Here is an 18,585-nt window from a genome sequence, read left to right as displayed (position 1 = left end):
CAGGGTTCCTCCTTGTATTGCGCAATGCCTGTGGCTATTTTTCCTTTCAGTCTGAGGTGGTAAGTAGGGGGGATTTGACCTTTGAGCCCAAATACAGAAGTTATAAAATGACATACCTAGGCCAACACTACTATTCTCCAGGAGGTAACTGAGATGCTCAAACATCGCCTTCTGGTTTTGCCGGCTAATTCGGCAGAAATAGCAAAGGAAGCGGCAACAGCTGGCAACCATCTTTGGGAACGCGATCTGTAGGGAGAAGCAGGACCTGTCAAGGAACAGACTCGTCCACGAGGACTACCTGCAAAGTGGCTTGGAAGGGTCTTTGGCTATAGTCTCTTATGGTGCAGGAATTTGGAAGATAGTTTTTCTCCTTCCTTCCTATTTAGTCCAAGACTTCTTCACAGGAGGGATAGAGAGTAGAAAGCTGTGAAGAGCATCTAAACGCAGAGAGCTAATTATAGTTTCTGAGAGATCTTTGTTTGACAGGAAATGATATCAAACAAGAACCCCAGTCACCCTGGGAAGTCAAGGGCAATTGAATAACTGACACTGGATTGTTGCATTTTTGACTGGGGGTGGGGGTGCGGGGGTGGACAGGTGACCTGGACTTCAGAAAGGGAGATGAGGGCTCCCAGACAATATGACCCAGTACTACAGTGAATCTGTCTTCTGGGTCCAGGCTGGCTCCCACAGCTGTGGGAAGAAGAGCATCACCCTCGCAGGCCATGAGGTAATGACTTCTTAGCTAAGCGCTCGCCTGTGGGTGACTATGGCCCTTGTGATGTGACACAGAGTTTAGTGCAGAGACACCGTCTGGCATTACTGTTGACTGTACTTGGCTTCTCTGCTTAAGAATCTGACTAACATCTCCAGGACCTGACTGTGCCTCATTTTCTATCCAATAATGGTCAGTAAAAGGAGTCAGTGTTGACCTTGCTCAGCATCCCAGAAAGCCCTGCTTTTTGTCTCCTTCAAAGTCATAGTGGGTGCTGGAGAAACAGGGTTTGAAGCCCACAGTCTCCCTGCTTGTGGAAGCTCAGGGGTCTTCTGGAGAGTCCACTTTCCCAACAACCGGAAGGAAGAGTATGAGAAGGGCTGTAAGCTTGGTTTCTGTCTTCCTTCACACCCCCACCTGTCAATACTGGGGCATGGTTTCCTCAGACCCTGGCACTCTGGAATTGCCAACATTAGGGAACATGATCTATCAACTGCTTCCCGAAGCTACCTAGCCTAGACAAGTTGGACAAATGCCCAATGGGCTGTTGCCCCTGCCTACCACCTGGGCCGCAGGAGCTGCCTTGACAGCAGACGCCTAGTGGGTGTGGCCAGTGAGATCCAGCATCTCCAGGAGCTTGGCTCACAGAAGAAACACTCCTGAGGGAATGCTGCCATGATCCTTAGGAAGACCTCTTTTTCCTCAGCACAGGTATCTCCCCACAGAGCACAAAACACACCCAGCTCCCGCATGTATCCCAGAGGAATTCCATCTCAGAATGCAGAGTACAGGAAAGAAACTGAGCAGCTGAGTAACTGAGAGAAAGGAGCAAGGACAGCCCCCTGCTCCCAGAGCTGGAGCTCTCACTCTGGCTACGTGACACAGGGACCCAGCTCCTGGGTGTCCTGACTGGGTGCGCACCCTCCCTTTCCCTGTGAGAGCCACTGACACGATGGACACTGGCCTTGTGCGTGTGAACAAGCCATGTCACACACACTGCTGGTGGTCAAGCTGCACGAGGTCTCCCATAGCATTACCTGAGACTTCTCTGCACCCAACACATTCACCATCACTTCCATCACCGTCTCGTGCATGCCGAGGACTCTCATGAGGTTAGGGTGCTGGTAAAACACCTTGTTGTTCATTATGTCTCTAGGGGAAGAATCAGAGAGAGACAGCCATACTTGCTGGCTTCCATCCAGGACAGGAGGGCAGTCCTGGTTGAACCTGTGAACTGATTTTCTAACTTAATCCCTATTGCTTATTTCACCCCACTCACAGATGAGAACACACACATGTACAAACACACGGGATGAAGGTGAAAATAATTAAGAAGGCACTAGGTCACCTGCAATGTATGTGGGATGCCTTTTTAGTGAATAAGAAGACTTGTGCTTTTTTTTTTCCTACTAAGTGTTTGCTTTTTCTCCTTGAAACATTTCCTTCTAATGGCATATCTGTTATCCCTTGACCTTTATTATTTGTGAGGCAGTCCAAATCACTGGATTTCTCTTCTTCCACATATTCAGGGTTTTCTATTTTTTTCTTTTATAATTGTGACTCTATGTACTTCAGTTTTCTTAATGATAGGCTGTACTTTTTTCTCAAGGCAATTGATGTGTATTAGGCACCAATGATGTTTGCAGACAACTGTCCTCAAAAAATCAGTGACATGATCAACAATATGTAAAACAATTAGATTTAAGTCACTCAATACAAATGTACACAATAAAGCTGCAGGCAAATTAAAATATAGAAGCAGCCTGTTACTTGGCTGTGAACCCTTGCAGGGTGCTTACTACTCTCTGCTCACCTCTACACATGCTCCTTCCATTTCAGATGCAGCTGTCAGGAGGAGCACCACTAGTTTTTTTTTTTTTTCCTGCTGGGGTGACTACAATAGGCTAATCAATCCTATAGCTTTTTCTCTTCATTTTTATAATGAGTCCTTGATTCCATAGTCCAAAAGAAAATGCAAAGATTAATTAAGAGATTTAAGCACTCCCCCTATTTATTGTAGCATGGTTCATAATAACCCAGAGCTGGAGAAACCTAAGTGCTCACTGACATGACTAGTTAAAGAAAATGTAGTATGTATACACAGTGGACTATTAATAAGCTCTAAAAAAGAAAAAAAAAAACCCTGCCATTTGTGACAAGGTGATGGACTAAGATGATATTGCCTTAATGAAGTAAATCAGAGACAAATACTGCATGATTTTACTGATATCTGGGAGATAAAGAAGTGAAACTAATGAACAAAGCAAACCCTTAGGTTTTAAGAACAAAATAGTGGTTATCAGAAAGGAAGGGCGAAGAGGGTAGGTAAATTGAGCACAGGGGTCAACTCCATGGTAAAGAATGAAACTAGCATTTTGGTGGAGAACATAATGTATTATATATAGGTGATGATTTATAATGTATTACACCTGAAACATGTATGTCATAACCAATGTTGCTTCAATAAAATATACACAAAACAAAGATTTCTCTTTGGAAATATATTTGAGGAAAGCATATTCCACCTTCCTCATCCCATCCTCAAAGTATCTCTTGTGGGTCTCAGTAATGTCCCTTTGGTTTGCTGACTCAATATTGGTGGGACAGAATGGTGGACAGTAAGAAGACTACACCTATACTATCATGGCTAGCCAGTGAACCTTTCTGGGCCTCCATTTTCTCATTCACAAGATGGAAGTGCTGTCCTGCCAGCCAAATAAATGGACTTTTTTTTTGATGTGTAAAATACTGTCTTTGGACACCACGGCTTCTAAGGAAGAGCCACCAGCTATTGTTTATGGGTAAAGTTGTCTCAGAAATGCCAACAGTGGCTCTTTAGGTTAGTCCTGAGAAAGGAGGATCAAGTGGCGGTTTTCAGAGGGAAGTCTCAGAAGAGTTTCAGTCAAAGGTTCAAGTGCTCACAAGGCATCTCACATGTTGGGTCGAACACAATGTCCTTTCCTCTGAAAATTTTTAGTTGCCTCTTTAGTGATATTTTCATTAGATTCAATCAAAATTTTGTCAAAATCCCTCCCCACACTGCTGGCAATATCCTTTCACCCTGTCTAGCAGGTAAGCTAATCTTCCAGGTCATCACAGACTTGGCAAAGATATATTCCCACAAAGAGTGAAATTAAGAATAGGGCACACAGATTTCACAGAATTTGATTCTGCAACATTCATTTATCATGGTAAACCAGTTTTCCCACTGGATGTTCTTTGAGAGCCTGGCCCTTCACTGTGCTTGACCTACCCCAGCCCATTGATCATGAGTAGCTCCTCTTCCTTGCCCATTCTGACACTGAGGAGGCAGCGAATCTGGCCCAGGGCAGCCAGCAGGTTGATGGTGTCGCTCACAGAGGCCTGGCTGATGGTGTAGGTCTTGCGCAGCGCCTGCAGCAGCTCCCCAATGCTGTCGTACTGCCGGCGGAGCAAGTTGAACATCATCCGGATCAGCTCTGCGTCCTGGATCTGGTCCTCTTGAGCCCAGCAGATCATTGTCTGTGAGACGAGCTCCTTCAGTGTGGCTAGGAGGACAACAGGAGGGACTGGTACTGTGGCCGTCCTGGCTCAGGGAGCACTAAGTCCTCAGTCATTTTGTCAGTGATGAGACATGTCATTAGTTCACCAATCTTTAAGGGTCCTCTCTGGTGGCGCGAAGGGTTAGGGTGCAGCGCAAAGGGTTAGGGTGCAGCACAAAGGGTTAGGGTGCAGCACAAAGGGTTAGGGTGCAGCACAAAGGGTCAGAGCCACAGTCGCTTCAGTGCCAGTTTGATCCTCGGCCCCGGAGGTGACCCACATGGTGCAGCAGACCTCTCCTGTCTCACACTCTGCTCCCCTCAACAGTGTATTTCATTGATCTGCCTGCTCTGCTCCCCACTCTGTCTCTGGTGAATCCTCTCACTGCCCCTGCCCCTCTGGCCTGTACCCCAGCTCTGTATGCAAAAATAAATAAATCCTAAAAAAAATGCTTTATTTAAGGTTGACATATGACATGCAGAGAAGCAAAACATGTCATTAAAAGGCAAATATGTGAGCCATATGACAAGAAAAGAATACCTCAATTTGAATTGGGGGAGCAAATTATCCTCTTTGACTACATAATGTTGGAGTCAGTGCTGGAAAAGGGGGACTCAGACAATACTGTCTGCCTTCTGGCTGCATCTGGGTCAGTTCTTTACATCTTGATTTCATAAGAAGAAAAACTTTATAATTTAATACAATACAATAAATCCTAGAACAGGGCTATGTACAAAGGCATGCGATTGAGGGGCAGCAATAGGTTCTGAAGGCATGATAAGACAACTCTGGTGTTGGTCCATTCAGAGTAAAGTGATATGAAGCTCTGGGAATTCTACATCACAAGTACCGTCTCCAGGTATTTTAGACATAAACACACCAGGTATTTTAAACATAGACACACCACAAACTGACAAAGCCACATCATTGATTTAAGAAATTCTGAAAGATGCCTTAGAGGACCTGAACATAAAACACTGTGGGAGGTGGAGAGAAGTGGATTAAGAATGACTGAGGAAGTTTTGTAGCTGGACACCAGACCATCCCCCACTAAACTGATAGCATTGTCCTAGGTCTTTGGCAGGAGTTGGCCCACTGCAGCCTGGATTACTTTCAAAAGCAGCAAGAGAGAGAAAGTCCAGAATTTTCTGAATTCATAATTTCCCATGGTTCAAACTGGTTGCTTAAGTAATGCAAACATGGTTGAAGTGGGACTTAACCAACTGAAGGAGCTTCAGGGGTTGGACCAAATCATTCTGGAAGACATGTGGAAAGATGATTCAAAGGGAGGAGTGGTCCTGCGCAGAGGATGGAGCAGAAGGGGTCCTACCAGACTGCTGGGAAGGGGCTGCTTACTCCTCCCCATCATCCCATGAGTACCTCCAGAAGGTGCCGTGACAGAGAGGAATGCTGCTCTTATATCTTAATTGCATCCAGGTCTGGCTCTGCCCCTCATATTCCTGCAAGGTATGGAAGGCACTTTGCACCTGTTAGACTTGATAATAAAGGCAGAGCTGAGGGAAAGTTTGTCAGCAAAAGGACTGGGAATAAACTCAGATGGGCTCTTTCAACAGCCTGTGCCATCTCGAATAGTGCTGTTTTCAACATCCACATCATTACATATGACAGATGTCTGCTCTACATGAAGTCGTGGCTCATCATAAAAGATATAAAAATAGAATTTGGTTACTAAAGCTCCAGAAGAGCCTTAGATGTAAAGGATTAATTTCACTTACTGCTATGTCTACCAGCCTTGTGGGTATTTGGAATTCAGATGGGATACAGAAGTTGAAAAACTTAAGAAAGAATACCCACGGCAGAGAGAAGCCGAATTAAAAGATGTTCCTCAGAGATCTCACTAGACAGGGATTGCTGACTAATATCTGTTTGGTTAGATAATATCTGTACCCTCTGGTGGGGAAGATGTTTATGGGCCAGGCTGAGCTCCTCTCTGGAGTTGCTTCAGCAGCCATTTGTAAAAGTTTTTTTTTTCTAGTTAATATTCACATAAAGAAAGAAAGCAAGGTAAAACCATAGACAGTCTAGGACTTGACATAAGGTTTTCTAGTCCTGTAAGTACAACCCCCCAGTAATTATATTTTGGTTTGGAAGAATCATAGTTCTTGCCACTAATTACCAGATTTTTCAGAGATTTTCTCTATCTGTTTGTCTATTAATCTACCTACATATCTACCTCCCTATCTCTGTGTCTACATCTGTGTCTACAGCTGTATCTCCTCAGTTTGGGCCACACATGAAAAGCAACAATCAGAACAGCTGACTGGCCCAAAGACTACCATCTTTTTTTTTTTTTTAAAGATTTATTTTATTTGTACATACATAACTGGGGTTCAGGCCAGAGGCTCAGGGGCGGTGAGAGACTTCACCAGAGACAGAGTGGGGAGCAGAACAGGCAGATCTACAAAATACACGGCTGAGGGGAGCAGCGGGCGGGCCAGGAGAGGTCTGCCACGCCATGTGGATCTCCTCCAGGGCAGGCGGGGATCGAACTCATGCGGAAGTGGCTTTAGCTTCTCAGTGCAATGTTTTAACCCGCTGCGCCGCCAGGGAGGGCCCAGACTACCGTCTTTTAACCAGGAATTTTAGTGTCCAACTGAAGTCTACTATATATTAGCTTTCCTTCCACCTGGCTTTCAGCTTCCTTCAGTACTTGAGTGAGCTCTCAACAGCACACGGCTTCCACAATCCAAATCAGCATTACAGTCCAAAGAATGAACATCTACAGCAAAGTACAACAGTAGAGGACAAGTGGGAAAGAAAACAGCACTTTAAATCTGAAAGGATAGAACAGAAAATACTCCAGATTCTCTGTCTACCCAGGTCAGCTGTCACAGTAAGTATGAGGGAATGGGATAAGTCAATATATGTGTGTGTAACCAAGCTAAAGCTAAAAGAGTTAAAGTCTGGAAAAAAAAAGAAAAGAAAAGTGGCTCCAAGAGCCTGAAAGAAAAAAATGACCCATCATCCTGATAGCTTTTGGGTGAACAGATGTAATTCAGTGGAGGGCATGACATTTCAGGTCACACGTGGGTTTCAAGCTGTGAGACCAAGGTCCAGAAGATGAGAGGAGGAACAACTTGAGGAAAGGAAGGACATAGGGAAGAGACTTCTCCTGAGCCAAAAGGAGCATGGTCTATTTCGTTGCCTGACATACGTTAGGGACCCGGTGCCCATGAAGCCAACCTGCATTGAACTATTACACGATCCATACTGACAGCTAAAAAAATGGGGTTCACAGACCCTTGGAACCCTAAGGCTCTTAGACAGTTTACAAAGTGAAATGTATTTTCTTAAGTCTCAGATGCTGTTTACCTCTTTCTTGGTGCTCACAGGGCACAGTGGGTCCCTGGCACAAGTCAAGGCAGTGGCACCCTATCCCACACTGCCACGGCCCTAGAAAAATGCCCCATAACAACCTATGTGAACTATCAAAATTATTAATTTTATTAATAATAAATCCCCTAGCATCAATCTTTACTATCCTGTGCATCAAAAAGGGGAGTCTTGCCTAATGCACTTCTATTTGCTGAAGGCCAACAGTTTTTGTTGACCTTTGAGTGTGAGCTACACTAGATGCTTGATTGATAGGAGGCCATTCCTCACTAATGGAAAGATCGGGAAACTATGGTTAGTCAGACTTGGGTAACAGACAACTTTTTAAAAATGAAAGAAGTGAACTTGCCACTTTGAAGAAAATAACCCATCTGTTGTTAATAATCTAATTTGTGATTTGCAGCGAAAACTAGACTTTTAGAAACTGTTTATCTGCCATTCTGTTGACAGCTTCCTAATACTTTGAAGTCTGTTCTGATTAAATTGTTGATATTAACAAATGTGATTTTAAAGAGATTTTATTAAAAATGTGTCAACATTTTGAAGCTCTGCACAATTTGGCAAACCAATCATTTCCTAATGACCAAAGCATAATGTTGCAAATACATTCGTGGATAAAGACCCATTCACAATGCAAGACAGACCACAGTGTTGTCATAGAGCTCAGTACAGAAATTTCCTTAATGCATTTTTGGGTTCCATATGGTAATCAACTTAAGAAAATATTATGTCTTAAGTTTTGATATACTGTCAGAGTTTATCTACAATTATCAGAAAGACCCACTAAAACATTCTTCATTTTTCTAGCTCTATATATCATCTCCTATTAAGTCAGACACAAGAAATTTATAAAAATGCAAAACAATACTGTCATTATACATAATTATTTTTTGAACATTTAGTTGTTTTTTAAATAGATCTAAGCAAGTTATATTACACTGCTTTTTCAAATCACTTTTAAATAACCTAACAAATATTTTTTTAAAAGTTCTGTTCTAAATTTTAACTCAGTGATACTGATAGATATAACCACATACAGTATTCTGGGTCTCCTCATTAGTTTTTAAGTTCATAAAGGGCTTCTGAGACCAAAAAGTGTGAGAAAACTGTCTATCTGGAAGGGCCTGTGTTGAGATGATAGGTCAAGACCAGGAAGGAAAATTTTCCCTCCAGCTAAGAGGAAACTCTGTTCTACTAGGCTGTGTGATTTTAACAGACCTGCACCTTAAAACTACAGTATAGGAAGCTCTCCCTGGATGGGAGGTTGACTAAATGTGAGTGTAAGAAGAGTAAGACAACTCACATTGAGAAATAAAGTGAGGATTAAAGAATCATTATTTCGAAAATGGAATCCTGGCAGCAAGCAAGGACCCCATCCATTACCCATTTATTACTAAAGGGCTCCCTGCCAGCCTGAAGGGCCCTCAGCGCTTCCCTCTTCAGCTTGGGTCCCAGTTCAATCTTCTTCAGAGGAAGATTATCTGCAAAGAAGCTGGGAAACTGTCGAGGACATTTTTTAGTTGGTTTTGCAGCCCAAGCAATAGCAGGGCAACTGAGAAAAGGTGAGCTGTGGCTGCAAAGGGAGGTGCTGAGGTGTTTGCCCCAACACTAGCCTGTGCTCAGGCAGTGACTTTACTGTTTGTCACTCATATTTAAAATCAGGGCAGGCAGCCACAGAAGGCTTGTCCCTGGTGTCAATGTCTGTCTACATCTCAGGGATATCTGTCTACCTAGCTACCTACCTATCTATCTACCTGTTTAACTAGCTATCGGCCCACTCACCTATCTATCTACTATCTACCTGTCTATCTATGTACCTAGATAGACCTATCTACCTAGATATAGATATATACAGGTTTCTGCTTGTGTTCATTTTAGTGGCTGACACAACCTCTGGCTGTGTAACTCCTAAACTGGCTCATTATTTGAAGGGTTATCTTCTGTGATGTACTGAGTTGTGGACTCTGCACAGAATGACTTCAAGACTCAATGATTATTCACAGGTTAGTTGGGGAAACCCAATACGTTCATGGGGAGCATTTAATTGGAACTAAAGTATAAAATAATGGGTAAAACTGGGTTGTTCAAGACATTGGATATAAGGAAATAAGGTGATTCATAGAAGCTATAATTGCTACAGCAATACATACATTCAAGTGAATACACATTCAGCAGGGGAAGAACAAAGACAATATGGTCCTCTCTTTTCGTCAGTGGATTTTTTGTCTACAATTCTTCATGTTTCTAGAATAGGTCCACATTGTACAGACTAAAGCAGCAGGAAAGGAAAGGCTCTTTTATGAAGTGGGGTTTCCCAAGGGGTGCATGAAATGATCTGGTGGAAAAGACATAACTTTGCTAGGGCTTTTTTTTTCTCTGGTATCAGTGGGTAAATGCCAATAAAGTTCGGTGGGATTTTCAAACAGTGAAGACAATTTATTCTTGAGATAGTTAAATGTCTTAACCAAAGATAGACACATTAATGATAGTTACTACATACTGTTCTCATTTCTGTGGCTTTTCTAAGTCCTTTGGAAGTACTTGCTACTCTTTCATGATGAAAGGACCACTGTTGTACTTTTACAAAACACCACTCCTGAAGGGTGACAGACCTTAAGGGAAGGGGGAGCCCGGAGATAACATCTGTTTGCCGTGACATGTGGCCCTATGTGTCCCTTTTACGCACAAATGTACCTGATCACTCAGGACATCCATGCCATGTAATAAGTTACTTCTGCAGACTTAGCTGCAATTCCAGAAGTCTTATCCATTTATCTACTTTTTTTCAAGAAAGCCTTGTCAAGTATACTGAATGGTTCAGCTCATGGGAGTTTTTTAAATCTATAGTGTTCTTTTCAAAAAAGAAAAAAAAATGTAACTAAATGCTTGATTTATGGTAAGAAATGAGGCAAATTCTATGAAACAGAATGCCTTGGGGAAGCTAGTCATGTATGTGTGGTTTTCTTGATAATTATAAACGCTTCATTTGTGAAATTATTAACATTCAAACTCACTCCACTTTTGCAATTAGCATAATTAGGGATAGTAACATTTAGGCAATTATATCAAATATGTGCTCTAGAAACTGCATTTTAAGCGACTGTTCAGGATCATTCAGAATGTAAATATTTCTGAGGCAATGAACAGTTTAGGTAGACAGATGGAAGCCTCAAAGATACTTTAAAATAGCTCCTGGAAATCACTATTTGATTTCCAGACCAGTAGGGTATTTCACATAAGATAAAAGGATTACGATGCCTTTAGATTGAAGCTAGCCTCACTCCATCAGCTTGGGAGCCCAGGTGCTATTTATCATCAAATTCTTTACTTTGCTCTGCTTGCCATTTTGTCACCTGCTGCTGGATCCCCAAGTCTGCCATTCTGCAAACCTTACAAGAAAACTGTCCACAGTCGCAGTATTTGGTATAGTTCTTTTTTTTTAGTGTCAAATTAAGAGCGTTGCAATGTTGACTACAATAAGAGAAAGGTCATTTATCCTTATAGTGCAGGTTTAAATTTTCAGGCCGCAGGGGTATGGAAAGAAGCTTTCCCTTTATCTTTGAGTTTAGATCACAGTGCATGTGGCCGGCATGAAGTGCATACTCATTATCAAAAGCAGATGTTGGCCACTGGCAAAGGCAAATCCCTGTAGCTGATGGATTCTAAACCTAGGCTGGTGTGATAGTTCTGTGAGCATGCTCTTAAAATTGGGTCAGTTTGGAAGAAAAAGCCTTGTGATTATATCAAGGAGAAGGAGAAAGCAAAATTGCATTGTACTCAGCTTAAACTTGGAAAGCAATTTATAATGCTCACACTTGCAATGGGAAAAGAAAAATAATTATGTGCATCTAAATTACATACACTTATTTTTAAATTCCAGGTGATTAAAAGTCAGCTTGTGGTAGACTGTAAATGCTCTGTAGGCATTAACAGGTAGTAGATCATTTCTGAAACAAGAGCATTTTGACCTCTGCTTGCCTCCTCTTTATGGTAGGCTGAATGATGGACCCCCCAGGAAACATGAATATATTACCTTCAAGGCAAAAGGAACTTTGCCTATATGATTAAGTGAAGGATGTGGAGATGGGAAGATATCCTGAATTAACCCGGTGGGCTTAATGTAATCACAAGGGTCCTTCCCAGAGGGCAGCAGGGGTGTGAGGGTGGAGGAAGACCTGTGATGGAAAGGCTGGACTGCTACCATCATTGGTCAAAGGATGCAAAAGATCTATAGAAGTTGGGAAAAGGAAGAACTGGTGTCTTAGTGCCACCAGGAGAGCAGTGCTATTACCTCATTTTAGATTTGTGACTATAAAACTAGACAACTATAAATTTGTGTTGCTTCAAGCCACTAAGTATACAACAAATTGTAACCGCAGCAATAGGAAACTAATATACTGCTATTGGTAGCAAGTCCTGCGTGGATGATATTGGATTCAGCTGTAAAGATTTTTTTTTATTTACTTATACATATAAGAACTGGGGTGTAGGCCAGAGGTGCAGGGGGTGAGAGATTCACCAGAGACAGAGTGGGGAGTAGAACAGGTGGATTTACTAAACTACACTGCTGAGGGGAGCAGCAGGTGAGACAGGAGAGGTCTGCTACACCATGTGTGTCACCTCCCTGGCAGGGGATGGTATTCAGCTGCAATGGTGATAGCTCTGAGACTAATCCTTAGGCCAGGGGAGGCCTTGGATTCTGTTTTAAAACTGTAATCATGTTGGAGAACCTTGATGAGAAGTACTGCGTAAGATAGGGCCTCACACAGATTTAGTCTTCTAAGGTTTTGCTAATGCAAACATAATAAGGACAGAACTATAGACACAAAATATGAGGTCTGCTAGGATGTGGCCGAGAGCTTCTATCAAACCATAACATTAAATGTAGACAGCATTTACTGCAGAAGTGCAATGGCTCATTAAATACTGTGCACACATCACAGTTAAGCACATTCCTGGTTCCCTAACATACTTTTCATCTCATTTCCCTCCCATAATCAAGGGCTAGAGCTGCCTACATGTCAGCACTAACACTAGGTAAGGGAAGATGCTGAAGACAAGAACCATCATTAGCACAGAACCAGTAACCATTTGTCCCTTGTAACAGAATCCTAATTTGTACATCTCTGCTTTTCTACCCATGGACCAGGGTTTTTCTCAGTGAAAGCTGATCCAATCCACTCCAAAGGGGGCTCTGTACTTAAATCAACTAGCACATTTGACTTCCTTGAGGACATCCAGTGGTTTTAAGAATTGACATGTGGCCAAGCACTCATAGGTGATCTCAGGATCCTTGCATCAAGTACCAGGGCAGGAGAAAGTTTTTCACTTTCCCTGGGGCTCAGTGGTGCATGGATTTGAGGCTCACAGCTGCAGCCACCATCTTGGGGTCAGCCAGAGAGTGAAGCTGGAACATGGATTAAGAAACCTGTGGGGAGAAGAGCCATGATGATCTCAACCCTGAGGTTGGCTCCAGCTCTGAACTGACACGTGGCCCCTTGTCAACTACTTGACCAGAGTTGGGTTTTCTTTCTTTCTTTCTTTCTTTCTTTTTTTCCTCCTGAAAAGCAGTAATAAAAGTTTACAGCAATACAGGCCACATCAAGAAACAACTCAAATGAATAATTCAATAATTCAATGTTCTATGCAAATAGAAGAACAAGTCAAACGAAAAGCCATTGGAAGGAAGGGAATAAAAATTAGAACAGAAAAAAGTGAAATAGGGCCCTCCCTGGTGGCGCAGCGGGTTAAAGCACAGCACTGAGAATCTGAAGCCACTTCCGCATGAGTTCGATTCCCACCTGCCGCCTGCCCCGGAGGAGACCACATGGCGAGCCAGACCTCTCCTGACCCGCCCGCTGCTCCCCTCAGCAGTGTACTTCGTCAATCTGCCTGTTCTGCTCCCCACTCTGTCTCTGGTGAAGCCTCTCACCGTCCCTGAGCCTCTGGCCTGTACCCCAGTTCTGTATGAATAAATAAATAAATCTTTAAAAAAAAAAAAGTGAAATAGAAATTAAAAAAAAAAAAAAGTACAAGAGGTCAATGAAGCCAAAGCTGGGTTTTGGGAAAATAAACAGAACAGGCAAGTCGTTAGCTTGGCTCACTATGAAAGAGGGAAAACGCTAATCAACAGAATCAGAAAAGAAAGTCACAGCAGACATCTCAGGAATACAAAGGGTTATCAGAGACAACTATAAATATTTTAATGCCAACAAACTGGATAACATAGAAGAAATGGACAATTTTTAGAAGCATATAGCCTCTAAGACTGAAAGTGTCTTAAGTGATAAACATGAAGTTTTTAGGACTTGCTCCTTGTATGTTCACTTTAGAAGTTGCAAGCTATACAACTTCCAAGTACTAAAATAGGAAGCTGAGTGCTGTTTTATTGGCTTCTAACATCCATATCACCACTCCACATGGTAGCAGCTATTACAACCTTCACTTTACTGACAAGCAAATAGAAATGCTCAGACAGTAAGTAACCTGTCTAATATTCCAGTTACTGAATGTCAGAGCCAGGATTCAAACCTAGGCTATTAGAATCTAAACCCCTCTCCTCTACCTTTTCAGTGCGGCTTGCTTGCAACAGCTTCATAAAATGCAAAAAGAAAAAAAAGAAAAAGAAAACCCACCAAAAAACAGTTACTTTTATTAGTGCTTTAAATTTGTATTATACTGTCTAGTGACTTTCTTAATAAACTATGGAAATACATTCTGAAATAATTCCTGAAAACTATAAAACTTTAGCGCTTTTCCTAATGGACTCTAAGCTGGGCTGATTACTCACTTTCCCAGTCTATTTCTTCACTAATAAAGCTGGCAATATAAAAGTCTCGATGAAGAAAACAGGTATAAAGAGAGGCCATGACAAGAATGCTGGGGACTCTGCTTCAGCTCGGGCTGTGGGACTTCGGCCAAGTCATTGTATCTCTGATTCTCCGCCCACTTCAATAAAATCAAGTCACTTCTGGCTTAATAGTTTAGAATTCTTTGTCTATCTGAATCATAAATCTCTTGAAAGAGTTTATTCTTTTTTTTCTAAGTGACAAATGTGCACCTGTGGCATCATTAGGTTGAGTGATGAGTACCAACAATTTTAGTACCATTATTTTAATGCCAACCCACCTTAGCTTAATACCCAGCATGCTTTTACTAACTGTGAAATCTGAGGCTGAAGAAATAAAATCTTATGATTCCACATGCTGCCCAGGGAAGGGGCCATTATCAAAGCATCGCTGAACACAAATGATCACTTATGTCACTGAGATGAGCTGAGCCAACCTGATGGCCTTTTTGCCGTCTGTCTCTGTTGCTGGTGGAGACATGGTCCTCCTTTTTCAGGGGTCAGATGACAGTCCTTCTAGATTTAGCTGGGAAGAGTTACTGGGGAAGGGCTCAGGCCATTTTCTTGGGGTGATACGAAAGGGCGCTGTTTACTATATGTCATTGGGTCCCTGGAGTAGGCGCTGGCTGCCAGAACCCCAGAGGCATGAGGAGGTGCAGGTTGCACCCCAATTTCTGCAGCAGCAGCAGCTGAGCAGTTAAAAAAGTACCAGCTTTCATTCATTCCAGCTCTATATTTAGTTTCGAACCATGCACACTCGCTTCTTTGTCTATTGGCTTCACTGACTGGGGTGACTAAGGATGAATGTTCAAATTGCTGGCTACGACATTCTCTCTCATTTACAGTAAAAGTAGCCAGCATTTTCTCAGAGGTTTCTATGGCAGATCTCATGTTAGATGCTGGACCTAATCCTTGCAACAGCTAATTAAGAATAGAAAGGACAGTTGTGGCAGGGACCCAAGGCTCCTGTTAGCCTAATCCTTCCTTAGTGTTTTAGATAAGCAAGGAAATACTTCAATTTAATAAACAAACCAAGGTTCCTTAAAATCGGTGGTATGCGGTTGTGGCTGGTTGTGGCTGTGCGGGTCAGTCCGGAGGGGAGGGAGTGCTGCAGGCCGAGTCTCCCGGCTCTATCCGCAGCCCCCATCCTCAGGCCTGGCTGCCCTTGACCTTGGCCCTCACGGCAGACCATGTGTGCAGCTATATGGCAGTTGGGTAGTTATGCTTAATTGTTCTTAAAATGCCCTTCCTTGGTGGTTACCTATCTTGGCTAGAGCCTCCATATCTGTGAGGGTAGGGAAGAACACAAAGGCAAAACACGGCTTCTCCCTCTCCCCACTCCAGCTGCCTGGACACCTCCCTGTCACAACAAGCCCTGTGGGCCCCTACAAAACTGTACTTGGGTGTGGCTGCCCAATTCTGCCAGTCCATCTCTGTAGGTCCCGAGGGGTCTCATCCATCACATGGCGATAATTAGCCTGTTGTTTTTGAAATCAGTCAACCAGCCTCGTAATCACTTTCTCAAAAATGTTCAGGCAATTAAATGACTGATGATGACAATGGGGAAACATGGAGAGAACTGATGGTGTCTGCTAATATATTAGGGAGAGAAATTCCTGAAGTGAAGGTGGGGCAGAGATGGGATGACAGAGACTTGGGTACCTCAGGTCTTTGTCTTTACTCTGCTGAGAAAGGAATCAAATTGCTTTTATTTCAGAGTCTATGGCTACTCAGTATGCCGAGTGAATTGATTTGGGGCAATCAACTGGCCATGCAGCCTCCCTATGTACGCTTCCCTACCCCCTCCACAGATCTACCCCTTACAGATCCCTCCTGGCCACCCCTGCACAGAGTTCAGAAAAAGCACAGACCCCACATATGAACATGAAGGAAATCTTGGGTTTTTTTCTTACTTGCTGCAAGAACTTTGCCCAGATTATTTTGCTTCTCCCAGCCTCAGCTGCCTGGTGTGTGCACCAGAAATCTGGCTGTCATGGTTCTGACTGTTGGCTGTGAGTAAAATTAGATGCAGTCATGTGGTATCCTGTATAGTGCCTGGCATGAAGTAGGTGCTATATAAATGTTAGATTTTTCTCCCCCCGAAGACCAATCTCTCTTCTCCAACACCAAAGCTTGGATTCCCAAAAGCAGGAGTGGCATGAACTGATAAAACAGGTAACACTGGTGTTCAGCTGATGCTTACAAGCACTGGACCAGGAGCCAGTGTGTGATCAGGATGAGTTCTGATTCCTGCTTTGCCACCCTGATGTGGACAAATGGTTCCTGCCTCAGATCCTGCATATTTTCATTACCAAGTTAGAACGAACAGTGCCCAGTTGTGTGTGCCAGACAAGGAGGTGAATATGAGACTGTGTGGGAAATCTGTGTGTGACTTCTATGGTGTTAAACAGAAGTAAAGCTCTCCCTTTATGTCACTTTATGCAACCACCGTCTCTCAGGAATCCACAAAAAACATTTCTATTGCCTTTCTCTTCCTCGTATTCCTTATTGGTTGCCAGAACATGCTAACATGTCTGGCACCAAGACTTCACTTTTTCCTCTTAACATCTGTATTGGGCTTTCTTTTTGCCTGACAAATCATCACAATCTTAGTGGCTTAAAAACACACAGATGGGGTGTCCCATCTTACAGCTCTTTATATTAGGGGTCTGATCCAGATCTGGGCTAAAATGAAGATGTGCCCAGTGAATTAGGGGAGAATTCATCTCTTTGCTTTTTGTAGCGTCCAGCTTCCCTTTACTCATTGGTTCATGGGCTGGTCCTGCAAGAAACGCCCACCATACCCTTTCTACGTTTCCACTACCCTTGTTCTCTTTAACCTTCCAGCATTTTTAGGGGCCCTGGTAATTCCTCTGGTTATTTAATCAACCTCAGCTCATTGCTTCTCCTAGAAATAAGAACTTTTCCACCACTGGGCCTTTTGATGAAGCAGCTCTTTTCACCAAAAATGCCACCCTCTCCCCTATTAAAAAAAAGAAAAAGCCACCCATCTATATTCTTTATGGAAAATGTCATTCACTGGTCCCGTACTGTAATTTGTCTGCACTTTTGCTACAGTGCAACTGATCCTATAATTACATTGTGTTCTGTTCAGGTCCAATGCAGCCTTTATCTGTAAGATACTCATTTTCTTCTTTTGTGATTTTTGAGTGACTGACATGCACTGAAGGTCTAAAGGAAGTGTGTCAAGGAGTTAGTGTAGACACAAGTTGGATGTAGTTCTGGGTTTGAGATCCAAATAAGAAAATAGAGATGTATATGAATGTAGGGTGGACAGGCACACATGTCCTGCTGGAAATTCCTTAAAATGACTGGATGGGAGGAAGAGATTCAAAGGCAGACATTATGGGGTAAGGGGAGGAGTGAGTTTGTGTGTCTTGAAAAGAGTTTAGAGAGAGGAAATTTAAAGAGGCTTGGAAATATTGCCCGAGCTCCACAGATGTGCCTACTGCTAAGCCACCTTACTTCGTATGTGGGTATTTGTGTGGATTCCAGGTGGTGAACAGTAGCCTTGTTTTTCCTCCTCAGAACCAAACAAGCTGCAGCATTTAGGCTGGGGAAGGGAGGGCTTTTGGCCTAGGATTCTGAGGCTATTCAGTGATTAGATAAGAACCAACACAAGTGGGCTCAAGGTCACCTCCAGATCTAGTCTCAAGAAGGTGTCGGGGGAGAGCAGGCACTGCTGGAGATCAAGAGCGCTATCCTGATGCTAGGGGAGGTGTGTTTTATGGTGGAGAGCACAGGATTGCAAGCAGGGTTGGCGCCCCCTTCCTAAAGGTGGGTTGAGGTCAGTGTGGTTGATCCAGCTTTACCATTACCCAAAGCTGAACTGCAACAGGCCATAATAAGCCTCTCAGCAAACAACCAGGTGCCATCAGACAGGTCCTGTCTCCTCCCCACAAGTTGTCATATGTAATACCAATGAGGACATTTCTTTGCAGAGAGAAGATGATGAAAAAACCATAGGGAAAGCATTCAGCACATGACCTTGATCAGGAATGCACCACACTTGAGCTCTAAAATTACAGATGATTTTCATTTTGTTAATGCTAGTATTTAACAGAAATAGCTGCTTGGACTTCCAGAGGAATAATTCAGTGGTTATCTATTTACCAAAAAAGAATCTACT

General features: G+C 43.0%; 1 protein-coding gene across 1 annotated transcript in view; it reads right to left on the bottom strand.

The window, feature by feature from the left end:
- RYR3 (ryanodine receptor 3) overlaps positions 1-18,585 on the bottom strand; it is a 358,818-nt gene that overhangs the window by 148,005 nt on the left and 192,228 nt on the right. Inside the window, exons 39-41 of the mRNA XM_004687571.2 lie at positions 3,969-4,242; positions 1,753-1,867; positions 117-246 (exon numbers count right to left, since the gene is read on the bottom strand). Coding sequence (XP_004687628.1) covers positions 117-246; positions 1,753-1,867; positions 3,969-4,242 — 519 coding nt within the window. The remainder of the gene's footprint in view (positions 1-116; positions 247-1,752; positions 1,868-3,968; positions 4,243-18,585) is intronic.

Source organism: Condylura cristata, unplaced genomic scaffold (assembly GCF_000260355.1).
Source record: "Condylura cristata isolate star-nosed mole 26May11 unplaced genomic scaffold, ConCri1.0 scaffold00023, whole genome shotgun sequence".
Classification (NCBI taxonomy): domain Eukaryota; kingdom Metazoa; phylum Chordata; class Mammalia; order Eulipotyphla; family Talpidae; genus Condylura; species Condylura cristata.
The sequence above is the reverse complement of the archived record's forward strand: the minus strand, read 5'-3'. Positions and strand labels throughout refer to the sequence as shown.